The sequence below is a fragment of the Chrysemys picta genome, chromosome 10, assembly GCF_011386835.1.
Source record: "Chrysemys picta bellii isolate R12L10 chromosome 10, ASM1138683v2, whole genome shotgun sequence".
NCBI lineage: Eukaryota > Metazoa > Chordata > Testudines > Emydidae > Chrysemys > Chrysemys picta.
In genome coordinates this window covers 43,553,712-43,580,964 of record NC_088800.1, presented here as the reverse complement: position 1 = coordinate 43,580,964, position 27,253 = coordinate 43,553,712, and the positions used below count along the sequence as shown (strand labels likewise).

Sequence of the window (27,253 nt, the reverse complement as noted above, 5' to 3'; positions counted from 1 at the left end):
AGGCTGGACAGGGGCGAGGACTTAGGGGGTGTGGAATGGGGGTGGAGCGAGGGCAGTGCAGGGGCGGGAAGAGGCGGAGGGGTGGGCCAGCTCCCACTCGGCAGAGGGGAAGTCAGGGTGAGTGGTGGGGGGGGGGGTGAAGAGGCAAGCGGGGAGGCGAGCGGTGAGTGGGTGACTAAGGAGGGACACAGTAAGCCAGTGGCAGGCCAGGGGATGAGGAAGGGTGAGGTGGGGAGGGCCGAGTGGGGAGGGGGTGGGACCTGGGGCAGAGTGGGGGCAGAGCCTGGGAGGAGCGGGGGTGGACTGTGGGTGGGGCTGATGGCACCCCAATGTGTCCCAATATTTTAGTGTAGTGATCTGATCATCCTAAGGTAAGGCCCTACCAAATTCATGCTCCATTTTGGTCAATTTCAGTCATGGGATTTTAAAAATCATAACTGTCATGATTTCAGCTATGATTTCATAACTGTCATGATTTCATAAATCTGAAATTTTATGGTGTTGTAATTGTAGGGGTCCTGACCCAAAAAGGAGTTGGGGGGGCGGGGGGGTGTCTCAAGGTTGTGTGTGTAGTGGGCGGGGGGCGTTGCGGTACTGCTCTCCTTCTGTGCTGCTGCTTGGCAGCTGGAGAATGGCGGCTGCTGGCCAGAAGCCCAGCTTTGAAGGCAGACCTGCTGCCAGCCGCAGCACACAAGCAAGGATGGCATGGTATGGTTTTGCCACCCTTACTTCTGCACTGCTGCCTGCAGAGCTGGCCCCTCAGTCAGCAGGTGCCACTCTCCAGCTGCCCAGCTCTGAAGGCAGAGCAGAAGTAAGGGTGGCAATACCGCAACCTCCCCCTAAAATAACCTTACAACCCCCCTGCAACCCTCTTTTGGGTCAGGACCAGTCATGCCAAATCCACACAAAAAACGCAGAGTTGGTTTGTTGGTTTGGTTTGGTTTGTTTTGTTTTGGCTTAAGTGGCTTGTGAGTTGCTTGTTGGCTGGTTTTTGGCTTGTAGTTTGTTGCTTGTTGCTTCTTTTATTTTGATTGGCTCCCAGCAAGCAGGGGCAAGTGCGGGGGGCAAGCAGAGGCAAGGGGTAAGCGGAAGAGAATCAGGGGTGCACAGCGGGCCCACCACAGTCCCAGACTGCACGCTGGAGGGATCTAGTCACATGGAGTGTTGGGGTTCTTAGGGATTGGCTTGTTTTGGCCTTGTTTTGAAATGGGATTAGCTTGAATTTTGGCTTATTGTGAAAGTCGGGGTGCTTATTTACCACATGAAAGTTGGCAACTGTGGTCAGGACCCCCAATTTGAGAAACTCTGGTCTCCCCTATGAAATCTGTATAGTGTAGGGGAAAAGCACACACATGACCAGATTTCACAGGGGGAGACCAGATTTTTATGGTCCATGACATGTTTTTCCTGGCCGTGAATTTGGTAGGGCCCTAATTATCGGCTGTCTTAGCTGCTGCGATGCCAACCACATCAGTGAAGATGAGGGCAAGTTTAGTCTGCCGTCATGTCAGCCAGTCATGGTTAAACCCTGCGGGGACCTAATGAGCACAACCATGGGCAGCAGGTGAACCCCCGCTTTGGGGAGGCTAGCCCACCGGCCGCGCCCCTTCTGTCCAAGGGCCCCCGCCCACATGCCAGAACCCCAAAATCCCACCTCCCTAACAGGAGATGCCCTGAGGGTGGGGCGCCCCTGCAACTGGAGGAGCCCTGGTCCACCCACCTCAGCCACACAGGGCCAAGCCACCTCCCCTGATGTACCGCTCCCACCCCGAGCAGAGGGATAGCACAGTGGTTTGAGCATTGGCCTGCTAAACCCAGGGTTGTGAGTTCAATCCTTGAGGGGGCCATTTAGGGATCGGGGCCAAAAATCTGTCTGGGGATTGGTCCTGCTTTGAGCAGGGGATTGGACTAGATGATCTCCTGAGGTCCCTTCTAACCCTGATATTCTATGATCAGGCTGATCTGCCAGCCCCCCCCCCCCCCCCCCCAAGTATCAGGCCGGCCCCAGCACCACGCCGAGCCACCGGCCCCCTGCCTCTGATGACCCTCACAGCCAAGCCACCGGCCCCCCAAGTGCTGGGTCAGCCTCCCCCACTAGCGCCATCCTGAGCCGCCAGGGCCCCCGCCCCCTCCACCAGCGCCGGACCAAGCTGCCAACCCCCCTGAGCCACTGGTCCCCCCCCCCTGGCCCCTGAAGGCCCTCCCCCAGCCAAACCGCTGGCTCTCCACATCCCTCCTCAATCCCCTGTCCCCGAGGAGGAGGGATGTGGCAAGCAGCAGGGACCTGTGGGGTGGAGTGGAGGAGTGCAGGCAGCGGCAGTGGGGGCCTCGGGGAAAGAGCGCAAGCCTTCCCTGGCCTGTTATACCCACCGTCCATGATCACAACTGGATTTTTGTGGTGCAGACACACATCTAAGTTGCCTGACAAGGCTCCTGACGAAGCATCCTTCCTTAGCATTGCCCCTGAACCGCTGCCTCCCCAGCTCCACTTTGTTAGTCCCACTCTCGGTGTCTTTAATTCATCACCCGCTTCCGTGCTGCTTCTGCTGTTCCTCTGTTGTGTGTGTGGTCCTTCCTAGCCTCTGTCTGGTTGATTTCCTTGTCACAGCGAGGAACCCAGAGTCCACTGCACTATCCAGCCCTACAAAGAGGAAGTGTCCTCTCTCTGGCCTCAGATGATAACCCTCTGCGGGCAGCCCTGGGACAGTGTTTGCTTTAGGTTTGGTAACTGCTTCATGCTATGCACTTCTGCTTGATAAGCTTCTGCTTGATAAGCCTGATTATAGCAGATAAGAAACTTGAACAGGAGGTAGCTGCTGCTTACAGCAGAGGGTGGGTGTTGCTGGAAATGATGCTCTGGTGTCTGGAAAGGCAGCGGTTTGTTTTACTTTGCGTTCGGCCTGAGACCGGAGACATGGAACAGTAGATGGGGCTAGTATCACTAGTGGTTTGGGTGATTTATAGGAGCTTGCAGCTGGGTGAGAAATTCATCCCCAAAGGAAACCTTACATTCAAGCAGAGATGTATGTGTCACAGCCACTCCTTACTGCATCAGAGTGTCCCTCAGTTCTCTAGTCAAACAGATGTACTTCGTCCCCCTCTGTCATGTCAATAAAATGCAAAAAACCTAAAAAATAGGCAGTGGTGGGAGGGGTAAATCTCAACCTCTCCTCTGGTACCAAGTGAATTGACAGCTTGGATAGCAGCTGGGCTGTCTCAAAAGAGCTGTAAAAGTGACCCAGCTATGTGTGAAACAGGCTAGATCTTCAGATGGCGTGAGCTGGTGTGAACCAGCGTAGCTTCATTGACTTCTGTGGAACTATGCTTGCTTATTGACACCAGCTGGGGAGCTGGCCCATAGCATTTCTCTCAAAGGTCATTTCCCTCCAATAAGAGCCAAAAGTTAAGTCTCCACTGAACTCCAGAGAAAGGTACCTGGTGCGGTCTCTGTTGCCTGGAGCTCTTGTTTCACGTTGTAGTTATAAAGACCATCTCCACATAAGCTTTTCTACAAGTTCAAACACTCTCCTAACAGCCAACTCCCTTCCTCCAGCTCTTTCCCCTCTCCTGCTATTCGTTTTAGCAAGCCAACAGGGCAAGAGATTTCACAGGCCTGCTGCAAACTTATAGGAAGTCCAAAGCTTGGGTCTGGCAGCAGCCTTAATTCTTCTGCATATAATTCCATCAGCAGCTGCATGCAGCAGAGCAAAATACTTCGGCTGCCAATGGAAGTGATTCGAAATGCTGAAAACCTCCCTGTGCCAATGGGATTTGAAAGTCATAGAATTAGAGGCCTATCTGCCATAGCTAATGCTGCTGCCCCTCACCTTCATCGCTGGTGAACTAACAAACTTCCTGTTTTATTGTGTCTGTCTGCAGCACAAAGCCGGTGCATGAAAAAGCAGCTTCCCTGAAGAGCTCTGAGCTCATGCACAGCCAGGAGAAACTGGAGGCGTCTCATAAGGAGAAGAGCTTGGATGCCCTGGATGGCAGGTGAGCTCTGAAATGGTTTGGATTTGTAGGATCTGATGACAGATTAAAGTCTGGAACCATGTTGGTTGTGATCAGCTAATTAGTTCTCTGACATGCACAGGGTGCGGTTTTATTTTAAGTACTGGTTGTGAACAGCTTCCCCTGAGATGTGCTGGCCCTCTGTGCAGCATACCTCCCACAGTGTGACCACATAACCTCTTCTGATCTCTCCCTCTCCCAGGGACGCAGCCACCTTCCTGCATGTCAGAGCAGCAGCGTGCTGAGAACAGAGCTCCAGGCCTAAGTCTTGAGGGCTGTCTGGCCTGGGTGCGTTGACCGCTGCAGTGAAGGAGCTTTCTCCCAACATTCATAGCTGGAGTAGGGCCTTCTAAATACACTTTTTGCATGACTCCAGTGTGCTCTGCAGGGGATCAGTGAAGGGCTGAGAAATCCTATTAAACTAGGCTGGGCCTGGTGTTTCCTGCCAAATATTTGCCCTTCTCCCTGTGTGCCAAGTTCTATCAACAATCACAGCTGGCCCTGGAGTGTGAAATGAAACCCAGCAAGTAGGAAGCTCTTGCCAGCCTTTCACAGGAGAATCCCATATTAGCAGTTAAGGGTTGGATGCTAAACATACCAAGTAATTCCCTTGAACTGCTGCTGGGTCCCTCGCTGTGATCTAGGGTAGGGTCCCAAGGCCACTTGTAGTTTGCAGTCCCCAAAGTGGGGTGAATATAAAGATTTATATCCCATCGCACAGAGGGCGCATCTACTCCAGTGTCCTGTCTGGCGGCGGCCAGTGCCGGATGGTTTACACCTGCTTCCTGGCATAACACCTTAAATTGTCCACTACTGAACCATGAGAGGAAGATTCCTACCTGACTCCAGCTAGTGTTCAGCTTATATCCTGAAATGCAAGCATTTACACCAATTATATCTGTTACCTTGGCTAGCGTCACTGCAGATGACTCATATAAATGTCCAATTCTGTTCCCCTGAGCTACTTGTTTGTCTCCTGCAGCAGCTAGTTTCACAGGTTAATTATACTGTGTGCGTAAGGGACCAGGGGCCTGAGAGGGTAGGAAGCTCCTATTGCTTAGGTACTTCCTCACTTTTAATTTCAAGGGCCCTCTTATTAACCACCCCAGGCTGCGTTCTCGGCACCATTCATTATGTTGTATACTTCTGTCGTATCTGCTTTGGGGAGAGGGGTGGGGTGTCCAATAGATGGCTTTTTACTTGACTAGGATCTCTCTCTCTCTCGCAGTTTGCATCTGAATGAAGCTCTGAAGGATGAAGAAATAAAGAAATGTCTCAGAGAAGCGGTGAGTCGGGGAGAAACGCTGCCTGTGGTGCATTTGAACTGTTACTTCAGCCTCCCAGCTGATGGCTGCCATGCGATTGGTGGTTATGTGAAGATAAGTGTTTACTGTCTTGTTGCCAGTCTGGGTCAGTGTTGGGCAACGGCACCTCTGTGTGACTGACCAAGAGGCTCTGCAGTGCCTTAAGCTGAGCGCTGATCACTGGACAGGAACTCCTGCTCTGGGCGTGCTGATTGCTCTGCAAGCGCTGTACGGGGAGCAGGGTCTGGGGCCAATCCTGCTACGCGGTGGGGATGCTGTCTTTAGAGGTTCTGCTGCCCCTCTGAGGCCCAACCCTCCCATCTGCTGCACCTCCTGGGTTCCATAGTCTCAGCCCCAGTTGGGAATCTCCTCCCTCCACAACTTCTTTTGCTGCACCCGCCGCATCCTTTCCCTTGGCATGAGCAGGCCCAGGTGTATGTCCTCTTCTCATCCCCCCTCCCCCTGCCTGCTTGTATCTTCCACCTTTACAAATCCAGGAGGCTATGTATTTCCACTGCCAGTCCCTTTTCCTGCCACTACCAATTTCTGCACATGAGGAGGGGAGAGAATGAAACCTTTGACCTTACTCTGGAAGGACTAGAGGCCTAGAAGGTCATTCAAGTGGCTGCTCCTCTAAGGCATGCAGAATACAGCCTGACAACAAGACTGTGAGCTAGTCTGTGTGCACTGACAGCCTTGTCTATCACAGAACCCTCTCTGTGCCTGGGATAGCCCATTGCACCACGGCCCACTTCTAGAGACCACAGTCGTCTATGTGCCTGGAGCTGGTGGACCTTCCTCTGCAGCCTCTGTCATTAACGTGACCTCTCTCCAAGAGTGCGGGAGCTGCCTCCACTCAGCCGGACACCCGGTTCAGTTTCACTGCAGCACAGTCTGTGTTTATTGACAGTGTTACAGAGCACGAGAGCCGGAGAGTCAGAGACCCATTTCTGCATTAATGGGAATGTACAATGGAAAGCATCACTAGGCTGGCCATCACTTAGCTATGGAATATGCATCACACTGTAACATGGGGTCTAACCCCTATCAAAACAGCAGTGTGACTGGCTCCTGAGGGGAAAAGCCTCTGGACAGAGGGTCTGTGTGTAGTCCCTGCCCTGTAATTACAGGGTCTCCTGCTCACATGCAGCTGTCTGCCTTTCTTGGTGATGTCTGCTTTTTGACACAATGCTCACTTGTTAGCATGGAGTCACAGTATATTTAGTTTGTGATCTATACGTTTACCCTGTACTGTGTACGTGTGTGTGTGTGTGTGTGTGTGTGTGTATGGGTGTGTGTGTGTGTGTACGTGTACACATACAGCCATTTCAGTAATTCTGTTGTCTGTGTAGGACCGGGAAACAAATCTTTACCAATGGAGCTACTCTGCTGTAGGCTTAATGAGTCTAAATACCTGCAGTAGCACTTCATCACTATGCAAACAAATGGAGGTCCTATACCTGTGCTGTGGCTCAAGGTGGGGAATCCGCTCCAGAATATGAGTTATTCACATCCGCAGCATTTGGACAGCACTTAGAACTCCTATTGAGCAAGATGGACATTCGTAAGAAACCATGACACTTTGATATCATTGAGGCATTGTGTATATTGCCTCAGGGTATGTCTACACTACGAAATTAGTTCGAATTTATAGAAGCCGGTTTTATTGAAATCGGTTGTATACAGCCGATTGTGTGTGTCCACACAATAAAATGCTCTAGGTGCTCTAGTCGGCGGACCGCGTCCACAGTACGAGGCTAGCGTCGACTTCCGGAGCATTGCACTATGGGTAGCTATCCCACAGCTATCCCACAGTTCCCGCAGTCTCCGCCGCCCCTTGGAATTCTGGGTTGAGATCACAATGCCCGGATGATGCAAAACAGTGTCGCGGGCGGTTCTGGGTACATGTCGTCAGGCCCCTCCCTCCCCCGTCACAGCAACGGCAGACAATAGATTCGTGCCTTTTTACCTGGGTTACCTGGGTTACCTGTGCAGACAACATGGAGCCCGCTCAGCTCAGCTGAGCTCACTGTCACCATATGTCCTCTGGGTGCCGGCAGACGTGGGACTGCATTGCTACACAGCAGCAGCTGCTAACTGCCTTTTGGCGGTAGACGGTGCAGTAGACTGGTAGCCTTCATCGGCGATCTGGGTGCTGGCAGCCGTGGGGCTTGCCTCTTGGCAGTAAATGGTGTATTACGACTGTTAGCCGTCCTATTACAAGTCGGGTCATCGCATATTAGCAGAGTCTTCCCCGAGCAGCCGATCGTGCAATAGGCCTGAAGACCATCATCATACACCGCCCCGTATTTGCTGCCAAGCACCCAGAAAGATGCTGAGGGCTATCAGTCACGCTGCACCGTCGTCTTAAGATGTAAAAAATAGATTTGCTCTGTATTCATTTGCTTCCCCCTCCCTCCGTCAAATCAACGGCCTGCTAAGCCCAGGGTTTTCAGTTTAATCTTTGGGGGGACCATTCTGTGTGACAGTTGTTTGTGTTTCTCCCTGATGCACAGCCACCTTTCTTGATTTTAATTCCCTGTACCTGTACGCCATGTCGTCACTCGGCCCGCCCTCCCTCCTTCCCCTAGTCCATCAGATACTACGTTTGCGCCACAGCTCATAGAGCCGAGAAGCGCCTTTCGCGCCTTTTCTTTGAATTCTGGGTTGAGATCCCAATGCCCGGATGATGCAAAACAGTGTCGCGGGCGGTTCTGGGTACATGTCGTCAGGCCCCTCCCCCCTCGTCACAGCAACAGCAGACAATAGATTCACGCCTTTTTACCTGGGTTACCTGTGCAGACAACATACCACGGCAAGCATGGAGCCCGCTCAGCTCAGCTGAGCTCACCGTCACCATATGTCCTCTGGGTGCCGGCAGACGTGGGACTGCATTGCTACACAGCAGCAGCTGCTAACTGCCTTTTGGCGGTAGACGGTGTAGCATGAGTGATAGCCATGGGGCTGGCAGCCGTAGGGCTGCATTGCACCAGCCCCTTGCCAGGAGATGGTATATTGTGACTGGTACCCATCGTCGTCGTACTGGTGTGGCTGTCAATCATGGCCACCTGGGCAGACATGCTACTGTTTCGATGATGATGGTTACCAGTCGTAATATACTATTTTCTGCCAATTGCCCAATATTGTCTGCTAAGCACCCAGAAGAGGCCGAGGGCGATGCTGGGTGCTGGCGGACGTGGGTCTGGCAGACGTGGGGCTGCATTGCTACACAGCAGCAGCCCCTTGCCTTTTGGCAGATGATGGTATATTATGATTGGTACCCATCGTCATCGTACTGGAGAGGCTATCACTCATGCTGCACCGTCGGCTGCCAGCTTAAGATGTAAAAAATAGATTTGTTCTGTATTCATTTGCTTCCCCTTCCTCCATGAAATCAATGGCCTGCTAAGCCCACGGTTTTCAGTTTAATCTTTGGGGGGACCATTCTGTGTGACAGTTGTTTGTGTTTCTCCCTGTTCCTGTACCTGTACGCCATGTCGTCACTTGGTCCTCCCTCCCTCCCTCCCTCCTTCTCCTGGTCCATCAGATACTACTTTCGCGCCTTTTTTCAGACCAGGCGCCATAGCTAGCACTGGGATCATGGAGCCCGCTCAGATCACCGCGGCAATTATGAGCACTATGAACACCACGCGCATTGTCCTGGAGTATATGCAGAGCCAGGACATGCCAAGGAGAAACCCGGACCAGGCGAGGAGGCGATTGCAGCGCGGCGACGAGAGTGATGAGGAAATTGACATGGACATAGACCTCTCACAAGGCACAGGCCCCAGCAATGTGGAAATCATGGTGTCACTGGGGCAGGTTCATGCCATGGAACGCCGATTCTGGGCCCGGGAAACAAGCACAGACTGGTGGGACCGCATCGTGCTGCAGGTATGGGACGATTCCCAGTGGCTGCGGAACTTTCGCATGCGTAAGGGCACTTTCATGGAACTTTGTGACTTGCTGTCCCCTGCCCTGAAACGCCAGAATACCAAGATGAGAGCAGCCCTCACAGTTGAGAAGCGAGTGGCGATAGCCCTGTGGAAGCTTGCAACGCCAGACAGCTACCGGTCAGTCGGGAATCAATTTGGAGTGGGCAAATCTACGGTGGGGGCTGCTGTAATCCAATTTGCCAGGGCAATGAAAGACCTGGTGATAGCAAGGGTAGTGACTCTGGGCAACGTGCAGTCAATAGTGGATGGTTTTGCTGAAATGGGATTCCCAAACTGTGGCGGGGCCATAGGGATATGGGTTCCATCTATCTTGTCACCGGAGCACCAAGCCACCGACTACGTAAACCGCAAGGGGTACTTTTCAATGCTGCTGCAAGCCCTGGTGGATCACAAGGGACGTTTCACCAACATCAACGTGGGATGGCCAGGAAAGGTACATGATGCTCGCGTCTTCAGGAACTCTGCTCTGTTTCGAAAGCTGGAGGAAGGGACTTTCTTCCCGGACCAGAAAGTGACCATTGGTGATATTGAAATGCCTATCGTGATCCTTGGGGACCCAGCCTACCCCTTAATGCCATGGCTCATGAAGCCGTACACAGGCAGCCTGGACAGGAGTCAGGACCTGTTCAACTACAGGCTGAGCAAGTGCCGAATGGTGGTGGAATGTGCATTTGGATGTTTAAAAGCGCGCTGGCGCAGCTTACTGACTCGCTCAGACCTCAGCGAAAAGAATATCCCCATTGTTATTGCTGCTTGCTGTGCGCTCCACAATATCTGTGAGAGTAAGGGGGAGACATTTATGGCGGGGTGGGAGGTTGAGGCAACTCGCCTGGCCGCTGATTACGCGCAGCCAGACACCAGGGTGGTTAGAGGAGCACAGCAGGGCGCGGTACGCATCAGAGAAGCTTTGAAAACGAGTTTTGTGACTGGCCAGGCTACTGTGTGAAACTTCTGTTTGTTTCTCCTTGATGAACCCTCCAAACCCCCCCCCCGACCCAGTTCACTCTACTTCCCTGTAAACCAACCACCCCACCCTCCCCTCCCGCTTGCAGAGGCAATAAAGTCATTGTTTTTTCACATTCATGCATTTTTTATTAGTTCCTCACAGAAGTAGGGGGATAATTGCCAAGGTAGCCTGGGATGGGTGGGGGAGGAGGGATGGAAAAGGACACACTGCATTTTAAAACTTTAACTCTTATTGAAGGCCAGCCTTCTGATGCTTGGGCGATCATCTGGGGTGGAGTGACTGGGTGGACGGAGGCCCCCCCACCGTGTTCTTGGGCGTCTTGGTGAGGAGGCTATGGAACTTGGGGAGGAGGGCTGTTGGTTACACAGGGGCTGTAGCGGCAGTCTCTGCTCTTGCTGCCTTTCCTGCAACTCAACCATACGCTCGAGCATATCAGTTTGATGCTCCAGCAGACGGAGCATTGCCTCTTGCCGTCTGTCTGCAAGCTGACGCCACCTATCGTCTTTAGCCCGCCACTTGCTCTGTTCATCCCGCGATTCAGCCCGCCACCTCTCCTCTCGTTCATATTGGGCTTTTCTCATCTCCGACATTGACTGCCTCCACGCATTCTGCTGTGCTCTATCAGCGTGGGCGGACATCTGCAGCTCCGTGAACATATCGTCCCTCGTCCTACGTTTTCTCTTTCTAATGTTCATGAGCCTCTGCGAAGGAGAAACATTTGCAGCTGGTGGAGGAGAAGGGAGAGGTGGTTAAAAAAGACACATTTTAGAGAACAATGGGTACACTCTTTCATTACAAGGTCGCATATTTCGGCTTGCAGGCAGCCATGGTAGGCCACAGTGTTTTGGCTTTTTTAACCTTCTTAACATGCGGGAAAGGTTGCAAACAGCAGCGCATTTCCCATATCAAGGATGAATTGGGTTGTCCATTTAAAATGGGGTTTCAATGTAAAAGGAGGGGGCTGCGGTTTCCCGGTTAACATGCGGCACAAACACAAGTAAACCACCCCCCCCCCACACACACACACACGATTCTCTGGGATGATCACTTCACCCCTCCCCCCACCGCGTGGTTAACAGCGGGGAACATTTCTGGTCAGAAGAGCAGGAACGGGCGCCTCTGAATGTCCCCTTAATAAAATCACCCCATTTCAACCAGGAGAGCTTTCTGGAGATGTCCCTGGAGGATTTCCGCTCCATCCCCATACACGTTAACAGACTTTTCCAGTAGATGTACTGGCCGCGATTGCCAGGGCAAAGTAATCATTAAACACGCTTGCTTTTTTTTTGTAATGTTTACAAATAGTTACAAAGTTACACTCACCAGAGGTCTCCTGTGTGCCCTGAGGGTCTTGGGTGAGTTCGGGGGTTACTGGTTCCAGGTCCAGGGTCACAAACATATCCTGGCTGTTGGGGAAACCGGTTTCTCCGCTTCCTTGCTGCTGTGAGCTACCTACAGTACCTCCATCGTCATCTTCCTCGTTCCCCGAACCGTCTTCCCTGTGTGTTTCTCCAGTGAGAGAGTCATAGCACATGGTTGGGGTAGTGGTGGCTGCACCCCCTAGGATCGCATGCAGCTCCGCGTAGTAGCGGCAAGTTTGCAGCTCCGCGTAGTAGCGGCAAGTTTGCGGCTCTGCCCCGGACCTTCCGTTTGCTTCTCTGGCTTTGTGGTAAGCTTGCCGTAGCTCCTTAATTTTCATGCGGCACTGCTGTGTGTCCCTGTTATGGCCTCGGTCCTTCATGGCCTTGGAGATCTTTTCTAATACTTTTCCATTTCTTTTACTGCTACGGAGTTCAGCTATCACTGCTTCATCTCCCCATATGGCGAGCAGATCTCGTACTTCCCGTTCGGTCCATGCTGGAGCTCTTTTGCGATCCTGGGAGGACTCCATCATGGTTACCTGTGCTGATGAGCTCTGCGTGGTCACCTGTGCTCTCCACGCTGGGCAAACAGGAAATGAAATTCAAACCTTCGCGGGTCTTTTCCTGTCTACCTGGTCAGTGCATCTGAGTTGAGAGTGCTGTCCAGAGCGGTCACAATGAAGCACTGTAGGATAGCTCCCGGAGGCCAATAACGTCGAATTCCATCCACACTACCCCAATTCCGACCCGCAAAGGCCGGTTTTATCGCTAATCCCCTCGTCGGAGGTGGTGTAAAGAAACCGGTTTAAAGGACCCTTTAAATCGAAAGAAAGGGCTTCGTTGTGTGGACGTGTCCAGGCTTAATTCGGTTTAACGCTGCTAAAGTCGACCTAAACCCGTAGTGTAGACCAGGCCTCAGAGACCACAGGTAGTTCGCCTTTGGCCTCTCCGCCTCATTTTAAGCATTTTAGCCACTCAAAGCAGGTTATCTCTGCATATTCAAGAAGAGGAAGCAATACACTCGTATGTAGGGGAAATCCCAGTGGGAGCAGGAAGTTTGTTTTAAGCCATAGTGTTGGTCACAGCTCCTCCTTATGTCTTTTAATCTCTTCCAGGCCCGGTCTGTGGTAGGTAAATGGCTGGGTGTATGTCTACACTGCAATAAAAAACCCGCTGCACCAACTCTGAGCCTGGGTCAGCTGCTAAAAATAGAAGTGTAAACATTTGAGCTTGAGACCCTCCCTGCCCCCGAGGGGCTTTAGAGCCCAGACTCCAGCCCAAGGCTGAACGTCTCCACTGTGATTTTTAGCCCAACAGCTGGAGCTGCACAAACCAGAGTCAGCTGACCTGTGCCGCTGGTCTTTTATTGCAGCGTAGACACACTGTGGGTGTTAACTCCTTTCTCCCTGGTGCTCCGTTTTAAGCCTGTATAGTATCAGTTGATTAAATAAAGTGGTGATAAAATTGTACTAAATCTTATAATTGTATTGGCTCAAAGGGCAATGAGATCTGGTGAGAGTGCATCTCAGACTGCTGCTTGGTCAAGTCCTGTCCCATTAGAAAATGTACATGATGGTGTGTCGCTGGCACAGTATGCGGATAAACTTTGAGCCATGTCTTTAGAGGCAGAGTTGTTGGATCAAGCTAACCTAGGTTCCTGCTCTCGCTCACCCCATAGCACTGTGGGGGTCAAACACATGGGCCTGGGGGGTCCCCACCTATCCCTCATAACTTGCTGAACTTATCTTTCCCAATACTAAAGAGAATAGTTTTAAAAAGCTGCTTATTGGTCTGAACCCACAGTGTATAGTGAATGTAACTGACACCAAGATGTTGCTTGATAGGGGAGAAATGCCAGCTGACACATTGCTGTGATACGAATAGCTGACTGAGCCAACAGGGGCAGGCGGCTGGTTTGCATGTGGAGTTGAGAGAGCAAGCAGGGGTGTTAAGTCACTGCAGGTAAAGAAAGCAAGTGAGGGTGATCTCTGCAGTTCGCCTTTCCTGTAGATTGGGGAGGAGAAGTAAAGGGATAAGAAGGGAGTTGGAGGGAAAGGTGCCAGCATTGAGTCGTTCTGTAACAGTGTAATGTGGTAGGAGATTCGTGAAGCCAGGGTTCTATGGGATGCAAGCTTTCTCCAGCATCTCTAAAGGTAAAGGACTCCTTATATAAGCAGAGCTTTTGAACAGAAGTTGTAGCCAGAAATGGGTCAGATCCCCTCCAGTGGTGCATTATGGCCTCTCTAGTCCAAAATAGAGATCCCCTAATTAGCAGTTTGCCTCAGTCCCAGTCGAAGGAAGCTCATGGCAAGCGTACCCTGCTATCTACTGCACGTCAGAATCTTCATGGCGTGAGATCTTGCCAGACCACATGGCAGAAGGAACCTTGTGATAGATACATTTAGAGGCAGCCGGAGGCTGAGCCGGGAACTCTCCTGGCACACCCACTCAGCACTATATAGGCTCTACCTAATAGCAGATTTGGGCATTGTGGAGAATGGTTAGTTTGTTAGTGAAGCTGCTGAAATGCACAGTGCTGATGTAAGTGCCCTAAAGTAGCATTGGAATGTTGTAGTACGTTAACTCCTTGATGGTGCTTTCCTCATTATTCTGGATATCTGGCAGGGTGGCCTGACAGCAGCGATCCTCTGGCTGTGAGCTGCCTTTTGTCTGCTGCAGGGTAGCCAGCTTTCTTCTGGGGAAGGCAGATGCATGTTGGGCCACACGTGTGCAGGTTAACGCTACTGTCTTTCCATTGATGCCTTGTAACTGCTGGTGCTGGATTAGTGTTTGTTGACAGCTGACTCCTTAGTGCTGCTAAATAATACATGACAAGTGAGGTCCTCAGAGCACTACTTTGCTCAGCAAATGTGTTTTAAGCTCCAGCTTTGGTTGACTGACTCCAAATGTGTTTGGTAATAAACTGCCCATCTCAGCCTTGTGCCAACAGAGCAGGGAGCATGGCACGCACAGCCCTGGAATCGCACCATTTTATCTTCCCTTTTCGTTCAGTCTTATGGAAAAAGGTCCTAAAATGACACATCAGTATATTGTTCAAGCTTCATAACCACTGGTGTTGATTATTCTCTGTATTCTCTGGCCAAAAGCTTTGCTGGTTGAGGTGAGGCTGTATTGCCATTTTAACACCATATGAATCAAATTTCTCTCCACTTTCTCGTCTAGATCAGGTACAGCGCAGTCTGTGATCTGGGCCCTGGGCTTCCTTATTTGTCAAAGATGGTGCGCAGCTGAATGCTGACAAGGCCACGGGAGGGACAGGTGATGCATTATGTGCGTCTGCCACCTCCTGGCAGGTTGTCTGACATGCTGCAGTGATTGACCTCTGGGGCTGTATGTGGAAAGGAGCTTTCTGCAGGAAGGTGTGTGTGTGTCATGTCCACATTGGGTGCTCAATAGAACGTCAGGCTTGGCCATGAGTTACTGCTGTGGCTTTTCCTGTTCACTTTTGTAAAGGCGGATGAATGCTGGACATGGCAGGCAGAGGGAAGGGGTCCGTAATGGAAGGCATGGCCCAGGGCAGGACAACAAGGAGAGAAGAGGAAGGAAGAAGGGGCCTCTCTGATGGAAGAAGGGGCCTCTCTTCTAAGCTAAGTTCAGCGCTGGCGGGGCAGGTCTCAGGTGGTTGAAGTCGGCAGGGTTGCACCAACTGACTCCAAGGGCTGCATTTAGTATGTGATCCCGACCGCCGGGGTGGAGCCTGCCTGCAGAGTGACCCTCCCTGGTGCCACTGCACCTTAATCCCTCTTTAGAAAGACGAATTAGGGGTGATTCCTCATTCTGAAACACATCTGATCTTGTTAAAAATTAACTCTCCTTTGGCCTCCATCAGGACCGAGTCCTGGTTTTGAATGGGCTTTCCCACTCAAATGCCGCTCTTTATTTGGCTGAGTGTAATTGTATGCCTGTGTTTGCTCAGCCCTTAGTAAGCACACAGGTTTTCTTGCTGCTTCTGCTTTCCAGTAACAATGGGACAGTCCCGGAAGCTACCTCCATAGTGGCTGAGAACGAGTGAATGCTATTCGGCAGTTTGCTGAGAGACCTTTGACTCTATTCCCACGTGCATCTGCCCTTGGTTTTGTGTTTTACTGAAATTCTAGCTACTGTTCGATTTCTCCCCCCATCCCCTGTTTTTCTCCGTTTGAACCACTCAAATCCATGGAAATACTGATTATATTAATAAAATCCAGTGTGTTACTTAAGGTAGAGGTGTTTTTATGTAAATAATAAATTAGATTGAGTGTAAATGCAAGGCTGTCGGCTAGAGTAAGGCAATGTAATGAAAGATACACTCGCGTGGACCTGTACATCTGTGCTTGTGTCCTTACAGAAAGAAGTGCCAGAACTGCCTGGATGTGGCTCCCCGCTCTGGAAGGAGAGCTGGCGCTCATTGACCTGGCCAGGATGGGGAACTGAGCTGCCATCTTTCCCTCTAGAGTAGGCCCAGAAGTGGAAGTGTTGGAGGCAACGCAAGGAGCTGGTGCCTTCGCTCCTTCCACCTCTCCCGCTTCTGGGCCCACTTCTCTCTCGTGGTTCCTTTTTTATTTTGTCCTCTCATCCCACGTATTAACCCTGATATTTGCGCAGAAAACCAGGACCTTAATTTTTGGCACCAATTCTCACCATTTTTTTTTTTTTCAAATGTTTGCAGTGAACACCGATACATTCCTTGGAAATTTTAAACAAAATATAAACAGCAGAAGAAGGGCCTTGATTGCGGGAGGTTTTCATTACGTGATCCTAGACCGCTGAGCAATGTGACCTCTGCAGACTTGATGCAGTTGGGCTGGCTATGTGGAGACAGAAATATTTATAAAAATAAGCTGAAGAGCATTCAGAGTATGCATCAGTGTCTAGAAGGGTTACAGGCAGGGGGCAGGGAAGGCATGCCGTTGGAACCTCCTACCCGTTGAGGGGGAACCATACAGGAAAATAATAAGATGACAGTAATAAGCAAGCAGTTTGCTTGGCATGGTAGCTCTCTGGGGCAGGGACTATGGTTTTCTTGTTTCTGTGACGGACCTACCATGCATTTATTTATTTATTTTATTTGGGCGGGGGGGTGGGGCGGGGTTTGTTTTTTTTAAACAGAATCTATCCATAATTGCAAGTAGTACTACACTGGGGGTGTGTAGCCAGGACTTGCCTAATCTGATTTACGGCCCTGCTGCCACCTCATTTTACCTTCCAATCTCGCTTCAGACCAGCCACCACATTAGGTGTTTTCAAAATACTGCTCCCCTTCTGGGTGTGGTTAATTATTAAAGAATACCAGACAGAACCCCCTTCCCCAGGCCCAGCAAGTTCTTCAGCAGCCATGTAGTCCTCCCTCTAGCTCAAAAGTCTTTCCAGTTGCTGACAGCCCCCTCCCCAGGTTCTCTGCCCTCCTAGCTGGGCTTCCTGCTCCTAGCAGGTGTCTCTCACAGGCCGCCTGGCTGGGAGCTGTAGAGAGTTGTCGCCGGCCCTGGTACTAGCAGCGCCTCTCTGAGTGAACTCAGGCTGCTCTTGTATTCCCCAGCAGGCCTGGTGTCTAGTCATATGCTCCTGTCCTGGTGTCATTTCCTTCACCTGGAGAGGTGAGCTAACCTTGGCACAGGTAATGCTGAGCCCCAGCTCTCTTAAAGGGACAGCTTTCCTTGTGTCTGGGGTCAATGTTGCTGTGATCATATGCCAAACCCAGGGCATGTCAGGCTCCTTGCAAGGGCTCTTTGTGGTGGTTCCCAGGTCGGGCGGCTCTGGTTCAGGCTCCACTGCCTGTCTCTGCGGTGGCAGGCTCTGTCAGAGGGTGTCATATCTGCTGGAATTCCAGCTGGTGCTACACCTGCTGCTTCGACCAGCGAATGCCCGATTGAGTGCAGATCAGCAGGGGCCGTTGATGGAGGAGATGGCCCATGGCTGCCTGAGGGAGGGCAGGGTTCCCCCTGGCCTTAACAAACGAATATTAGTCCCAGTGTGGAATGAAACGGGGAGTCGGGGGGAGCTGTTGTTTCATTACATTGCCAAGGAGCCCATGGGGGAGTGCTGCTCACCTCACCAGGGAAAGAAGGGGGAGCTCCCCCCATTCTATCACTTTAACCCCTGCTTAGACCCTTGCTGAAGACACCATCTCTTGATGCAAACAGCGCATCTGGCTCTTGCCGCGTGTCATGTCTGATGTACAGGGGTAGATCATTCTGGCAGGTTGCGGTGGCTCCTACAACAGCTGGATTCCTTCCACCACTGCTGTCAGTCAGTGTAGCTGTAGGCCAGGGCCCAGTATGGGATGGTGGTGATGGGTGTGTTCTCCTAGCAGTGGATGAAGGGCAGGTGTTTCTGCAGATTCTTGGTTTTCTCTGCTGCCTTTGAGCCCATTGGCCAGCTATAGAACCTAGCCAGGCAGGTGGAGTCGCTTGCGAGTGGCTCGGTTTATTTCTTCTTAATAAATCCTAGAGGGTGGCGTTGTGCAAATGGCTCATCTGCCTCGAGGAAGGTCCCCTGGGTTACCACATGGTTTCGCAGTTGCTTTGTATTGTGGTGGTGCTAGGGACCCCAGTGATAGACCATGGCCCCATTATTCTTGGCTCAGTACAAACCCAACACAAAAAGACAGGCCCTGCCCTGTGGAGTTAACAGTCTAAGTAGCATCCTCCTGCTGTCACTCCTCTTGTGTGTGGGTTATTGTGCCCGCAGGATCTTGCTGCACCCAGCTCTGTATTTCTGTCCCTGCCAGTGCAGTGGAGAAGTCTGCTTGGTTGACAGACATTGACACATGGGTAAGATGCAGTTCAGACAAAACTGAGAGGCTGCTTCTCGGGTGTTCAAGGGATTTAATCTAAGGAGTAAAATCTTCTTTGTTGTACAGTCTCAGGAGGTTTTCTCTCTGCACCAGATTTACTAAGAGAGCAGTGAGCTACTTGCACATAATTCCATTTTAAACTTGGGAATTGCATAAATGTGGTGCCAGGATGCTAATGGGCCCAGCTGTGTGATCCAGAGATCTGGCCAGCGCCTTTCCGCCTTTGCTGATGCTCTTCAATTCTGCTTCCATTGTTACATAGTACTTTAAAAGGCACCAAAAATATATTGCTCAGTGTATGTCCTGAAGAGTTTAATTTTCTTAGATTAATTACCCATTGTCTCATTGCATCCTTGTACATCCCCGTCTCTCTGTAGCCAGTTCTTGTCTCTAGCATGGGCTTGTCTACACATACAGCCACTGTAGTGCTTAGTGAAGACACTACTTAGATTGTAAACTCCTCAGGGCAGAGCAACATAGCTATACCAACATAAGTTTGCAATGTAGACCAAGCTTACAACTGTCAGCTCTTTAAGGCAGGGCCCGTCTTTTTGTTCTGTATATGCACAGCACCCAGCACAATGAGGTTCTGGTCTGTCTCCTAGGCACTATGGAAATACAAATAATAAATAATATTCATTAATAATGGAGGAAGCTAAAGTGTTGGGCCAAACATTTGCTTCTTGGTTGGCTTAGTGCCCAAATTGTTTCAACGCACGAACGTTCAGACTGTCATCTCCTAGATGAACTAAATATTATAGGGAGCTGGCTAGTGTAAGTGTGCACCATTGCGCTCTACTGGATAAAATTGGAACTGCCCCACTGTGTCATAGACCCTGTACCTCTTACAGCAATTCTTCTTTAGCTCTAGTGGCAGGGCCCCAGGCTTCTGGAGCAGGAGGATCTGGGGTGGGTCCCATTCAGGGGGAGACGGGGATGTTTCTTGTCTGTGTATCAGTCAGGTCACCAGGTAGCTTCTCTGACCACCTGACTGTCTTTTTAATTTCTAGACACCAAATAAATACAACTCGCAGTACCACAAGCTGTTCAAGGACATCCCCACGGAGGAGAGTGTCTTGAAAGGTGAGTGGTGGAGACAGTCTCGAGGGAGTAGAGAGACTTCTATACAGAACCTCGGTGTTGCACTGGTGTCAGACCAGCGGCCCTCCCCGTTCCACGGATGACCAGACAGTGGCTGAGACCAGAGGCTGAGGAAGGTGACAAATGCAGAACACCACCAGGCCCCAATATACTGTAGTGGATTAACGCACAAGCTTTTTCATGCTGGAGATCAGTCTTCGAGTCCCGGCTGGAGGTCAGGAGCAGAGGAGTTTGATCGTCGTAGCCTAGGCTCTGTTGGGAGTTTGTCCACCTTGTGCCACACACTTTAATTGTGAGGGACAGGGGGAAGGGAGAAAATCCCTGTCTGGATGTCCAGGGCACTGTAGCTAGCAGCATCTCAGGGCAGGTGTCTGGCAACGTGCTGTAGTCCCCAGGCATGGCATCTGCACAGGGCTCTGTGGGTTTTGCTGTGGGGCTGGATCTGAGGTCTGTGGGTTCCTCTCCCCTCCCAATGCTACCTCTGTGTGTGTTACAGTCTGCTCCTGTGCGCTCCAGAGAGACATCCTCATCCAAGGACGGCTCTACATCTCCCCCAACTGGCTCTGCTTCTATGCAAACCTCTTCGGGAAGGACATCAAGGTAACACCGCGCGGCTGCTCTCCACTGCACTTTGCCTTCAGCAGAAGCCTGACATTTGATTCCAAAACACCAGCGCCAGCAAATGGCAGTGATCTCCCTTCCCCGTCACTGCCTAGCACTGACCTCTGTCCCATGTGGGCCTAATGGACCCTTACCTCATTCTGTCACATACTCGTAGAGAGAATTTATTGCTCTTAGACAGGAGCCCCTGCACCATTCCTTCCCCCGGCCCAGGTTCTGGCTTAGCAGGATGAGATGTGACTTCTAGCGCCCAGTGAAGGGTTACTTTGCCAGATGTTCTCCTCAGTGATGCATTTTCCCTCCAGCCCTAAGCTGTTAAATAATGCTGTAGTGCCAAAATCAACCCGCCATAAGCAGGGATGGGGGGTTTTCATGCATTGCTGGGAGAGCCATCTACAGATCTAGTAACCTCTGAGTCTTCTTAATAGAAATAGTGTTTATTTGTGTTGCTTTTTTAATTCCACACCGCAAATATTTTTAGAGGCTCAAACTGTCAGTGCCTCAAGATCAAAGGCTCCTAGAGGATTCTGAAACAGATCTGAATCTTCCTCTCAACTCTCTGCTTGAGTTGTAATTTGACATTTTACTATTAATGCTGTAGCTGACAGGTAGCTTTTTTTGTGGGTTTTTTAAATTTTTTTTTAGAACTGACTTCCTTTAAAAACAGTGCTGAGCAGCTGAATTATTTATACCAGCGGATATTCCTATTTAAACAGATCTCTGATAGAAGGAATGCGAGTCAGCTCCCAAAGTTGAGCATGTTTCAGTGAAGTTATTCTGCTATGAAACTACATCCTGGTTTATTTTTAACTGTGCCCTTGAATGCAGGGACTCTTATCTAGGTCCCTAGACAAAGATCTGCTGTGTTGGTATTGGACAATGGTCTTTTTTTGTGTTAATTGTATTGAAAATGTATAAACTAAAAACCTTTTCAAACCGAGGTTACTACATAGAGTGCGGTGATCCTTAATACTGCTCAGTAAATGTAAAGATGTCCCCAGCCAATGATTGTTACCTAGGTTACTATCAAATACAGGATGCAATTAGACGTCCATGTAATGGAGATTGGCTCACTGTATTTCTAAAGAAATTCCACACAGAACTATGTTAACAAACCATCACTAAGGTTGCAAAGTCAAGCATTCAGAAGTTAGGAAATGTGAGAATTAAGGTTGCCCATCACATACTGTTCTTTTCCCAAAGCACCTATCTCATTCAGTGCACTGGGTGCACAGAGCTCCATTAACAGGCAGCTGTTCTGTATTATGTTTAATCCTCGTTGGCCAGCATGGGTATGCCTACACTGCGGGCGGGCGGGGGGGGGGAAATACCCACAGTACCGAGTCTCAGAGCCCTGGTCGGCTGACTCAGGCTGGTGGACTGCGGGTCTGAGCACTGAGATTTCCCCCCCTCTCCCCCCGCAGGTCTTTTATTGCAGCATAAACATACCCTGCATGGCCCCATGCCTTATTGACTGCATAGTCTCCAGTCCCTGCATGGAACACAGAACTGCCAGCTCCCTCATGGGCTTTTCTGTGGCTCTCGTTCCTCACTGTTGGATCCCCACCTATAATATGTGTGCGTTTACCTGGTGTTTGTTTTACATTTCAGGTGGTTATCCCAGTGGTCTCGGTTCAATTGATAAAAAAGCACAAAACAGCCCGGCTGCTGCCCAATGGGCTGGCTATCACCACCAATGCTAGCAGAAAGGTAACTGATTGGGGGTCTTATTTCCACTCAGCTGCTGTGCTGTGGTCTCATGTGAGAGTCTAATCCGACAGAAGGCCCCTAGGGTGCTCCCCTGCACAGCTACCATTGTGATGTGACGGAGCATGGGTAGCTGCTCTGTGTCGTGTTGCTGAGACGACCTGGCAACTCAGCTATTATTATAACCCTGAATGTACATAGCATCTCTCATTCCAGACCATCCCCAAATGCTTACCAAACATGGACCCAATCATGCACTTCATACTTAAGGGAAAACACCCATTGAAAGCAATGAGCGTTGGTGTGAGTAAGGTATGAAGGATGGGCCTTAATTGGTGCAGCCACTTCTGGGGTCGGGCATGGCAGCTGTTTAACTGCTTACAAAAACAATGAGTCCGGTGGCACCTTAAAGACTAAGATTTATTTGGGCATAAGCTTTTGTGGGTAAAAAGAAGTGGGGTTTTTTATCCATGAAAACTTATGCCCAAATAAATCTGTTAGTCTTTAAAGTGCCACTGGACTCCTCGTTATTTTTGTGGATCCAGACTAACATGGCTACCCCCTGATACTTGGCACCATAACTGCTTACAGTAACACTACACAATTTAGGCCAGGAAACGAAGAGGAGACTCGCATCCCCAACTGGAACCACAGGGCATGCGTGCGGAGGCAGAATGTCATTCGCATATTGGAATTTGGCTAGGGTCTGAGGGCAGACAATACAGCTGGGAGAATCTTTGCTTTCAGTTCACACATGCACCCCCTCTCCTGCCTGTGAATTATGTTTTGTGATTGAGACGAACACAAAGTGAAACCCAGCTGAACCTGGCTACCTTCCTCTTGGCTTCCAGCCAACCCCATTAGCCCAAGAGTAACGGGGGGTCTTATCCAGGTTTATGCCTAGCGTCTTGTGTTATGTGAGTTTTTTGTTCAGATCTAGCTAATGCTCCTTCTGCAAAGGGTCCCATGGAATATTAAAGAGCGCAGATGATGAGGCCCTTGGTATAATGTCTCCTCTCAGCTGGCCCCTTGGCAGCCAAAGCCCTATGCTGGGATTTTGGAACACTGCTGAACTGAAGGGACAAGCGCCATGTCCTAGGCCCCAGCACTGCTTTAGCCAGCTCTTCCCCACGTCTTCCAAAGGCCCAAACCATCACAACTGGAGAGCAGAATTGTGCAAATAATTGATCTTTCAGTCCGGTGGCTGAATCAAACAGTTAACAATACTGGGGGCTGAACAGAACATTTTGCTTTCAAGTTTAACCTTTTCAAAATCAAATTTGAAGTAAAATTCAAACCAAACAATTGTTTTGAATTGAAAAATGGAAACCTTTTGATGTTTTTAAATTTGGTTTTGGGGTGGGGGGACTGGCAAGGATGATGGAGAGCTATTGAACCATGGGGATTCTTCTGCTGAACTGTCGAATCTGAACTTTTAAAAAAAAAACTCCGTGTGCCAGCCCTTCTAGTCGTGAATCCTTTCACACTGTCAAGTCCCTGCGTATTAGTCTTGTGAACTCAGCATCCTGAAACAATTACATCAAGAGGCATGTGACCTTCCCGCACTCAGTCAGTTCATCTGAACTTGTGAGCAGAATTCTCTAATGCTTCTGCTTAAATCCAGCCACTTCTCTTCTGAATGACAGATCAGGTAAAGCCTGCAGATGCTCTTGTCCTGGGCATGGTATCCCGTAGGGAATGGCAGCTGGAAGAGAAGGGGAGGCTGAGCCTCAAAAACCTGGTTTGGAATGTTAGTGTGCTTCAAAAAATGAAATCCCCACTTAATCAGCAAACAAGTCGCTGTTTGTGCAAGGGATGGGGAGTGCAGAGGAGGACACATCTATAATAGAACAGACACTTTGAAGTGGGTGTTAAGCTTCTGAGTTTTGCTACAGATGAAGCTGAAGGAACTTCTGGAGACAGCCAGCCTTCTGTACACCCCTCCTCCTGGCACTAAAATGTGAGAGCAAAGCTAAGCAGTATGGAAAACAGCCCCTTGTTGGGAAATTCCAGCTTGGTAGTGACATCTTTAACAGTGGGAGGAATAAGACTTTAAGTTGGGCCCTCTGGAGGAAAATGGTATTGTCACTTACTTATTTTCCCACTGATTATGTGCACGCACCGAATGCTTTTCCCCTTCCATGCTCTGTTCTGCTATGCAGTCAAGCAAACTTTGCAAGAACCCTGCTTTCTAAAAGGGTCATGTAAATTTCCATGTGCTGCTCTCTCACAGGAACAGGGCTCCTCACTTGGAGGGTAACCATGCAGAATACAAGCGGTGGCCAGTGTTCTGTCCTGCTGTTGATGGTAGGAAATGGTGGAGTAGATGGAACTCTTCCTATAGAGGCTTCAGTACTGCCAATGGCCCACACAACACTGGGGCCTTGTGATGCTGGAGCTTCTGCCTTGGGGAAAAATTCAACACCAAGACTCCTGACTGTTCTGACCATAGGTGCCAACTCTGTGGGTGTTCCAGGGCTGAAAAATTTTTTGCAGGTGCATAGCACCCACCGGCAGCCAGCTCCCCCCTTACTCCCCACTTCCACCTGCCTGCAGCCTCTGCTGATCAACTCTTCCCCCTCCCTCCCAGTGCCTCCTGCACGCCACAGAACAGCTGTTCAGCTGTATGCAGGAGGCGCTGGGAGGGAGGGGGAGGAGTGGGGATGGGTGTGCTCAGTGAAAGGGACAGAACGGGATAAGGAAGGGGTGAGGGTGGGAAGAGGTGGGGCTGGGGAGGGGCCTTGGGAAAGAGGTGGATGGGGGTGGAGCAGGGACAGGGAGAAGCGGGGCAGGAGGGGGTTGGGGTCTGGGGCTGAGTGGCGTTGAGCACCCCTGGGGAAAATTAGAAGCCGGCACTTATGGTTCTGACTAATTAATTATCTCACTTTTCTCCTTGAGTTAGAGAGACCAGCCCCAGCATCCTGGCTGTAGTCCCAGCTCTGACCTGTCTAACATCCCCCCCAGTTGCAAGTGAAATAGTCATTCTTCATTTCCTTTCCTACATTATATTCAGTGCAATAAAGACAAATGCAAAGTACTCCACTTAGGAAGGAACAATCAGTTGCACACATTACAAATGGGAAATGACTGCCTAGGAAGGAGCAACAGAGGGTCCTGTGGCACCTTTGAGACTAACAGAAGTACTGGGAGCATAAGCTTTCGTGGGTAAGAACCTCACTTCTTCAGATGCAAGTAATGGAAATCTCCAGAGGCAGGTATATATCAGTGTGGAGATAACGAGGTTAGTTCAATCAGGGAGGGTGAGGTGCTCTGCTAGCAGTTGAGGTGTGAACACCAAGGGAGGAGAAACTGTTTCTGTCGTTGGATAGCCATTCACAGTCTTTGTTTAATCCTGATCTGATGGTGTCAAAACCATCACTGATATATACCTGCCTCTGGAGATTTCCATTACTTGCATCTGAAGAAGTGAGGTTCTTACCCACGAAAGCTTATGCTCCCAATACTTCTGTTAGTCTCAAAGGTGCCACAGGACCCTCTGTTGCTTTTTACAGATTCAGACTAACACGGCTACCCCTCTGATACTTGCCTAGGAAGGAATATTCTGGAAAGGGATCTGGGGCTCATAGTGGATCACAAGCTAAATATAAGTCAACAGTGTAACATTGGTGCAAAAAAAGCAAACATAATTCTGGAAGTGTTAGCAGGAGTGTTGTAAACAAGACACAAGAAGTAATTCTTCCGTTCTACTCTGCACTGATTAGGCCTCAACTGGAGTATTGTGTCCAGTTCTGGACGCCACATTTCAGAAAAGATATGGGCAAATTGGAGAGAGTCCAGAGAAGAGCATCAAAAATGATTAAAGGTCTAGAAAACATGACCTATGAGGGAAGATCAAAAAAATTGGGTTTGTTTCTTCTGGAAAAGAGAAGGGGGGACACAATAACAGTTTTCAACATAAAAGGTTGTTACAAGAGGAGGGAGAAAAATTGTTCTTCATAACCTCTGAGGTTAGGACAAGAAGCAATGGGCTTAAATCACATCAAGGAAAAACTCCCTAACTGTCAGAGTGGTTAAACACTGGAATAAATTGCCTAGGGAAGTTGTGGAATCTCCATCATTGCAGATTTTTAAGAGCAGGTTAGACAAACACCTGTTATGGACGGTCTAGATAATACTTAGTCCTGCTATGAGTGCAGGGGACTGGACTAGAAGACCTCTCGAGGTCCTTTTGAGTCCAGATTCCATGATTAGTGAGTACTGGTGCTGGGGTGGAATCCAATATTCCACCCCAGAGGTGGCTGCATTTTAGTGCTGGCTGAAAACATGCTCTCTAGAACCCATTAGAGATGAGTTCTTGCTGAAAGCCGCTCTACAGTACATAGAAGCAAAGTCCTATTAGTCTTAAATCTTAAATTTGTTTTGTTAGTGACCTGAAAGGTAGGTTTTTCAAGGTACCCAGTGTTGGCCTAATTGCTCCCACTGAAGTCAGTGACAAAACTGCCACTAGTGTGAGTGGGATGAGAGTTTTTGCCTCTCCTCTGGGAGTAGGATGACGCCGAGTCCTGGTGTTCCTGCACAGAACCATAATACCATTGCGGATGGCCCTTCTGTTAGCAAAACGAGCTGTTCCCACGTCTATCAGCATGACGCTGTGCTGAGTCTGCCACACGGCTGGCTGCAGCATCAGCTCTTTGTAACCTGCTCCTGTGCATCTCAACAGAGCGCTTAGCATGGTGGTGAGCGTTTAAATGCTCACACTGTGAAACAGGAGCCAGAACTCCAATGTGCTGTTGGTTCTAACTCTGAGCATCCCAGCAGAGAGAGGAGCCTGTGCCTCCGGGCCGATGTCATGTGCTGTACAGGGATAGCATCTCACTGCTGCTTCTCTCTCTGTTTGTTTTCAGTACATCTTTGTGTCCTTGATCTCTCGAGACAGTGTGTACGATGTGCTGAGGAGAGTCTGCACGCACCTACAGGTACCCTTCTAGTTCATCACAAATCCAGTAGCTCCCACCAACGGGTTGGAGGGAGCTCGAGACTGAAGTGCGTGCCCTGAAACCACTGTGTTTGGACGGTGGCAGCACTGTATCCGTTGCTCACATGTGTTGTGTGACGTGGCCCCTGTCCAGGATGGTGGAAGGCTCTGTGTTTTCCCTGTGTGCCCCCTGGGAATAGTTGTCCTGGATGCTGCTGCAGAGCAGACTCTGAAGGGTTTGCCAGACGGATCAAAGTTGCATGGCTTTGTTTGTTCACTGGTCTGCTACTCCCCTGCCCCATGTATGCAGGCAGGGTGAGCTGGACATCCACTGCCGGGGGTGGAGGAGCAGCTCGAATGGGCATGGGAGCAAGAGCATCTTCCCCTGTGACTTTGTTCATCCAGCTTCAAATGCCTGTTACTAATGGTGCCTGGATTAGTGATGAGAGAGGAGCACTGGGTCTATGCCTGTCTGATAGGAACCAATGAACGCCCC

The 27,253-nt window shown here is 50.2% G+C and overlaps 2 protein-coding genes across 5 annotated transcripts in view; one reads left to right on the top strand and one right to left on the bottom strand.

Annotated features, from left to right (window-relative positions):
• The window catches only part of GRAMD2A (GRAM domain containing 2A), a 91,761-nt gene that overhangs the window by 32,100 nt on the left and 32,408 nt on the right, over positions 1-27,253 (top strand). For all 4 annotated transcript variants that reach the window (XR_010590793.1, XR_010590794.1, XM_065558521.1 and 1 more), the window contains exons 2-7: positions 3,880-3,993; positions 5,240-5,297; positions 19,403-19,475; positions 19,990-20,093; positions 21,726-21,824; positions 26,687-26,758. Coding sequence is in view for 2 of the 4 variants with exons in the window: in XM_065558521.1 (XP_065414593.1) it covers positions 3,880-3,993; positions 5,240-5,297; positions 19,403-19,475; positions 19,990-20,093; positions 21,726-21,824; positions 26,687-26,758 (520 nt within the window). In the remaining 2 variants the exon portion in view is untranslated. The remainder of the gene's footprint in view (positions 1-3,879; positions 3,994-5,239; positions 5,298-19,402; positions 19,476-19,989; positions 20,094-21,725; positions 21,825-26,686; positions 26,759-27,253) is intronic.
• Positions 10,341-12,939, bottom strand: LOC135973775 (uncharacterized). The gene is made up of 2 exons (XM_065558519.1): positions 11,562-12,939; positions 10,341-10,962 (listed from the first exon to the last, which is right to left on the bottom strand). The coding sequence occupies exons 1-2, from the start codon at positions 12,130-12,132 to the stop codon at positions 10,460-10,462; spliced, it is 1,074 nt and encodes a 357-aa protein (XP_065414591.1). The 5' UTR covers positions 12,133-12,939; the 3' UTR covers positions 10,341-10,459.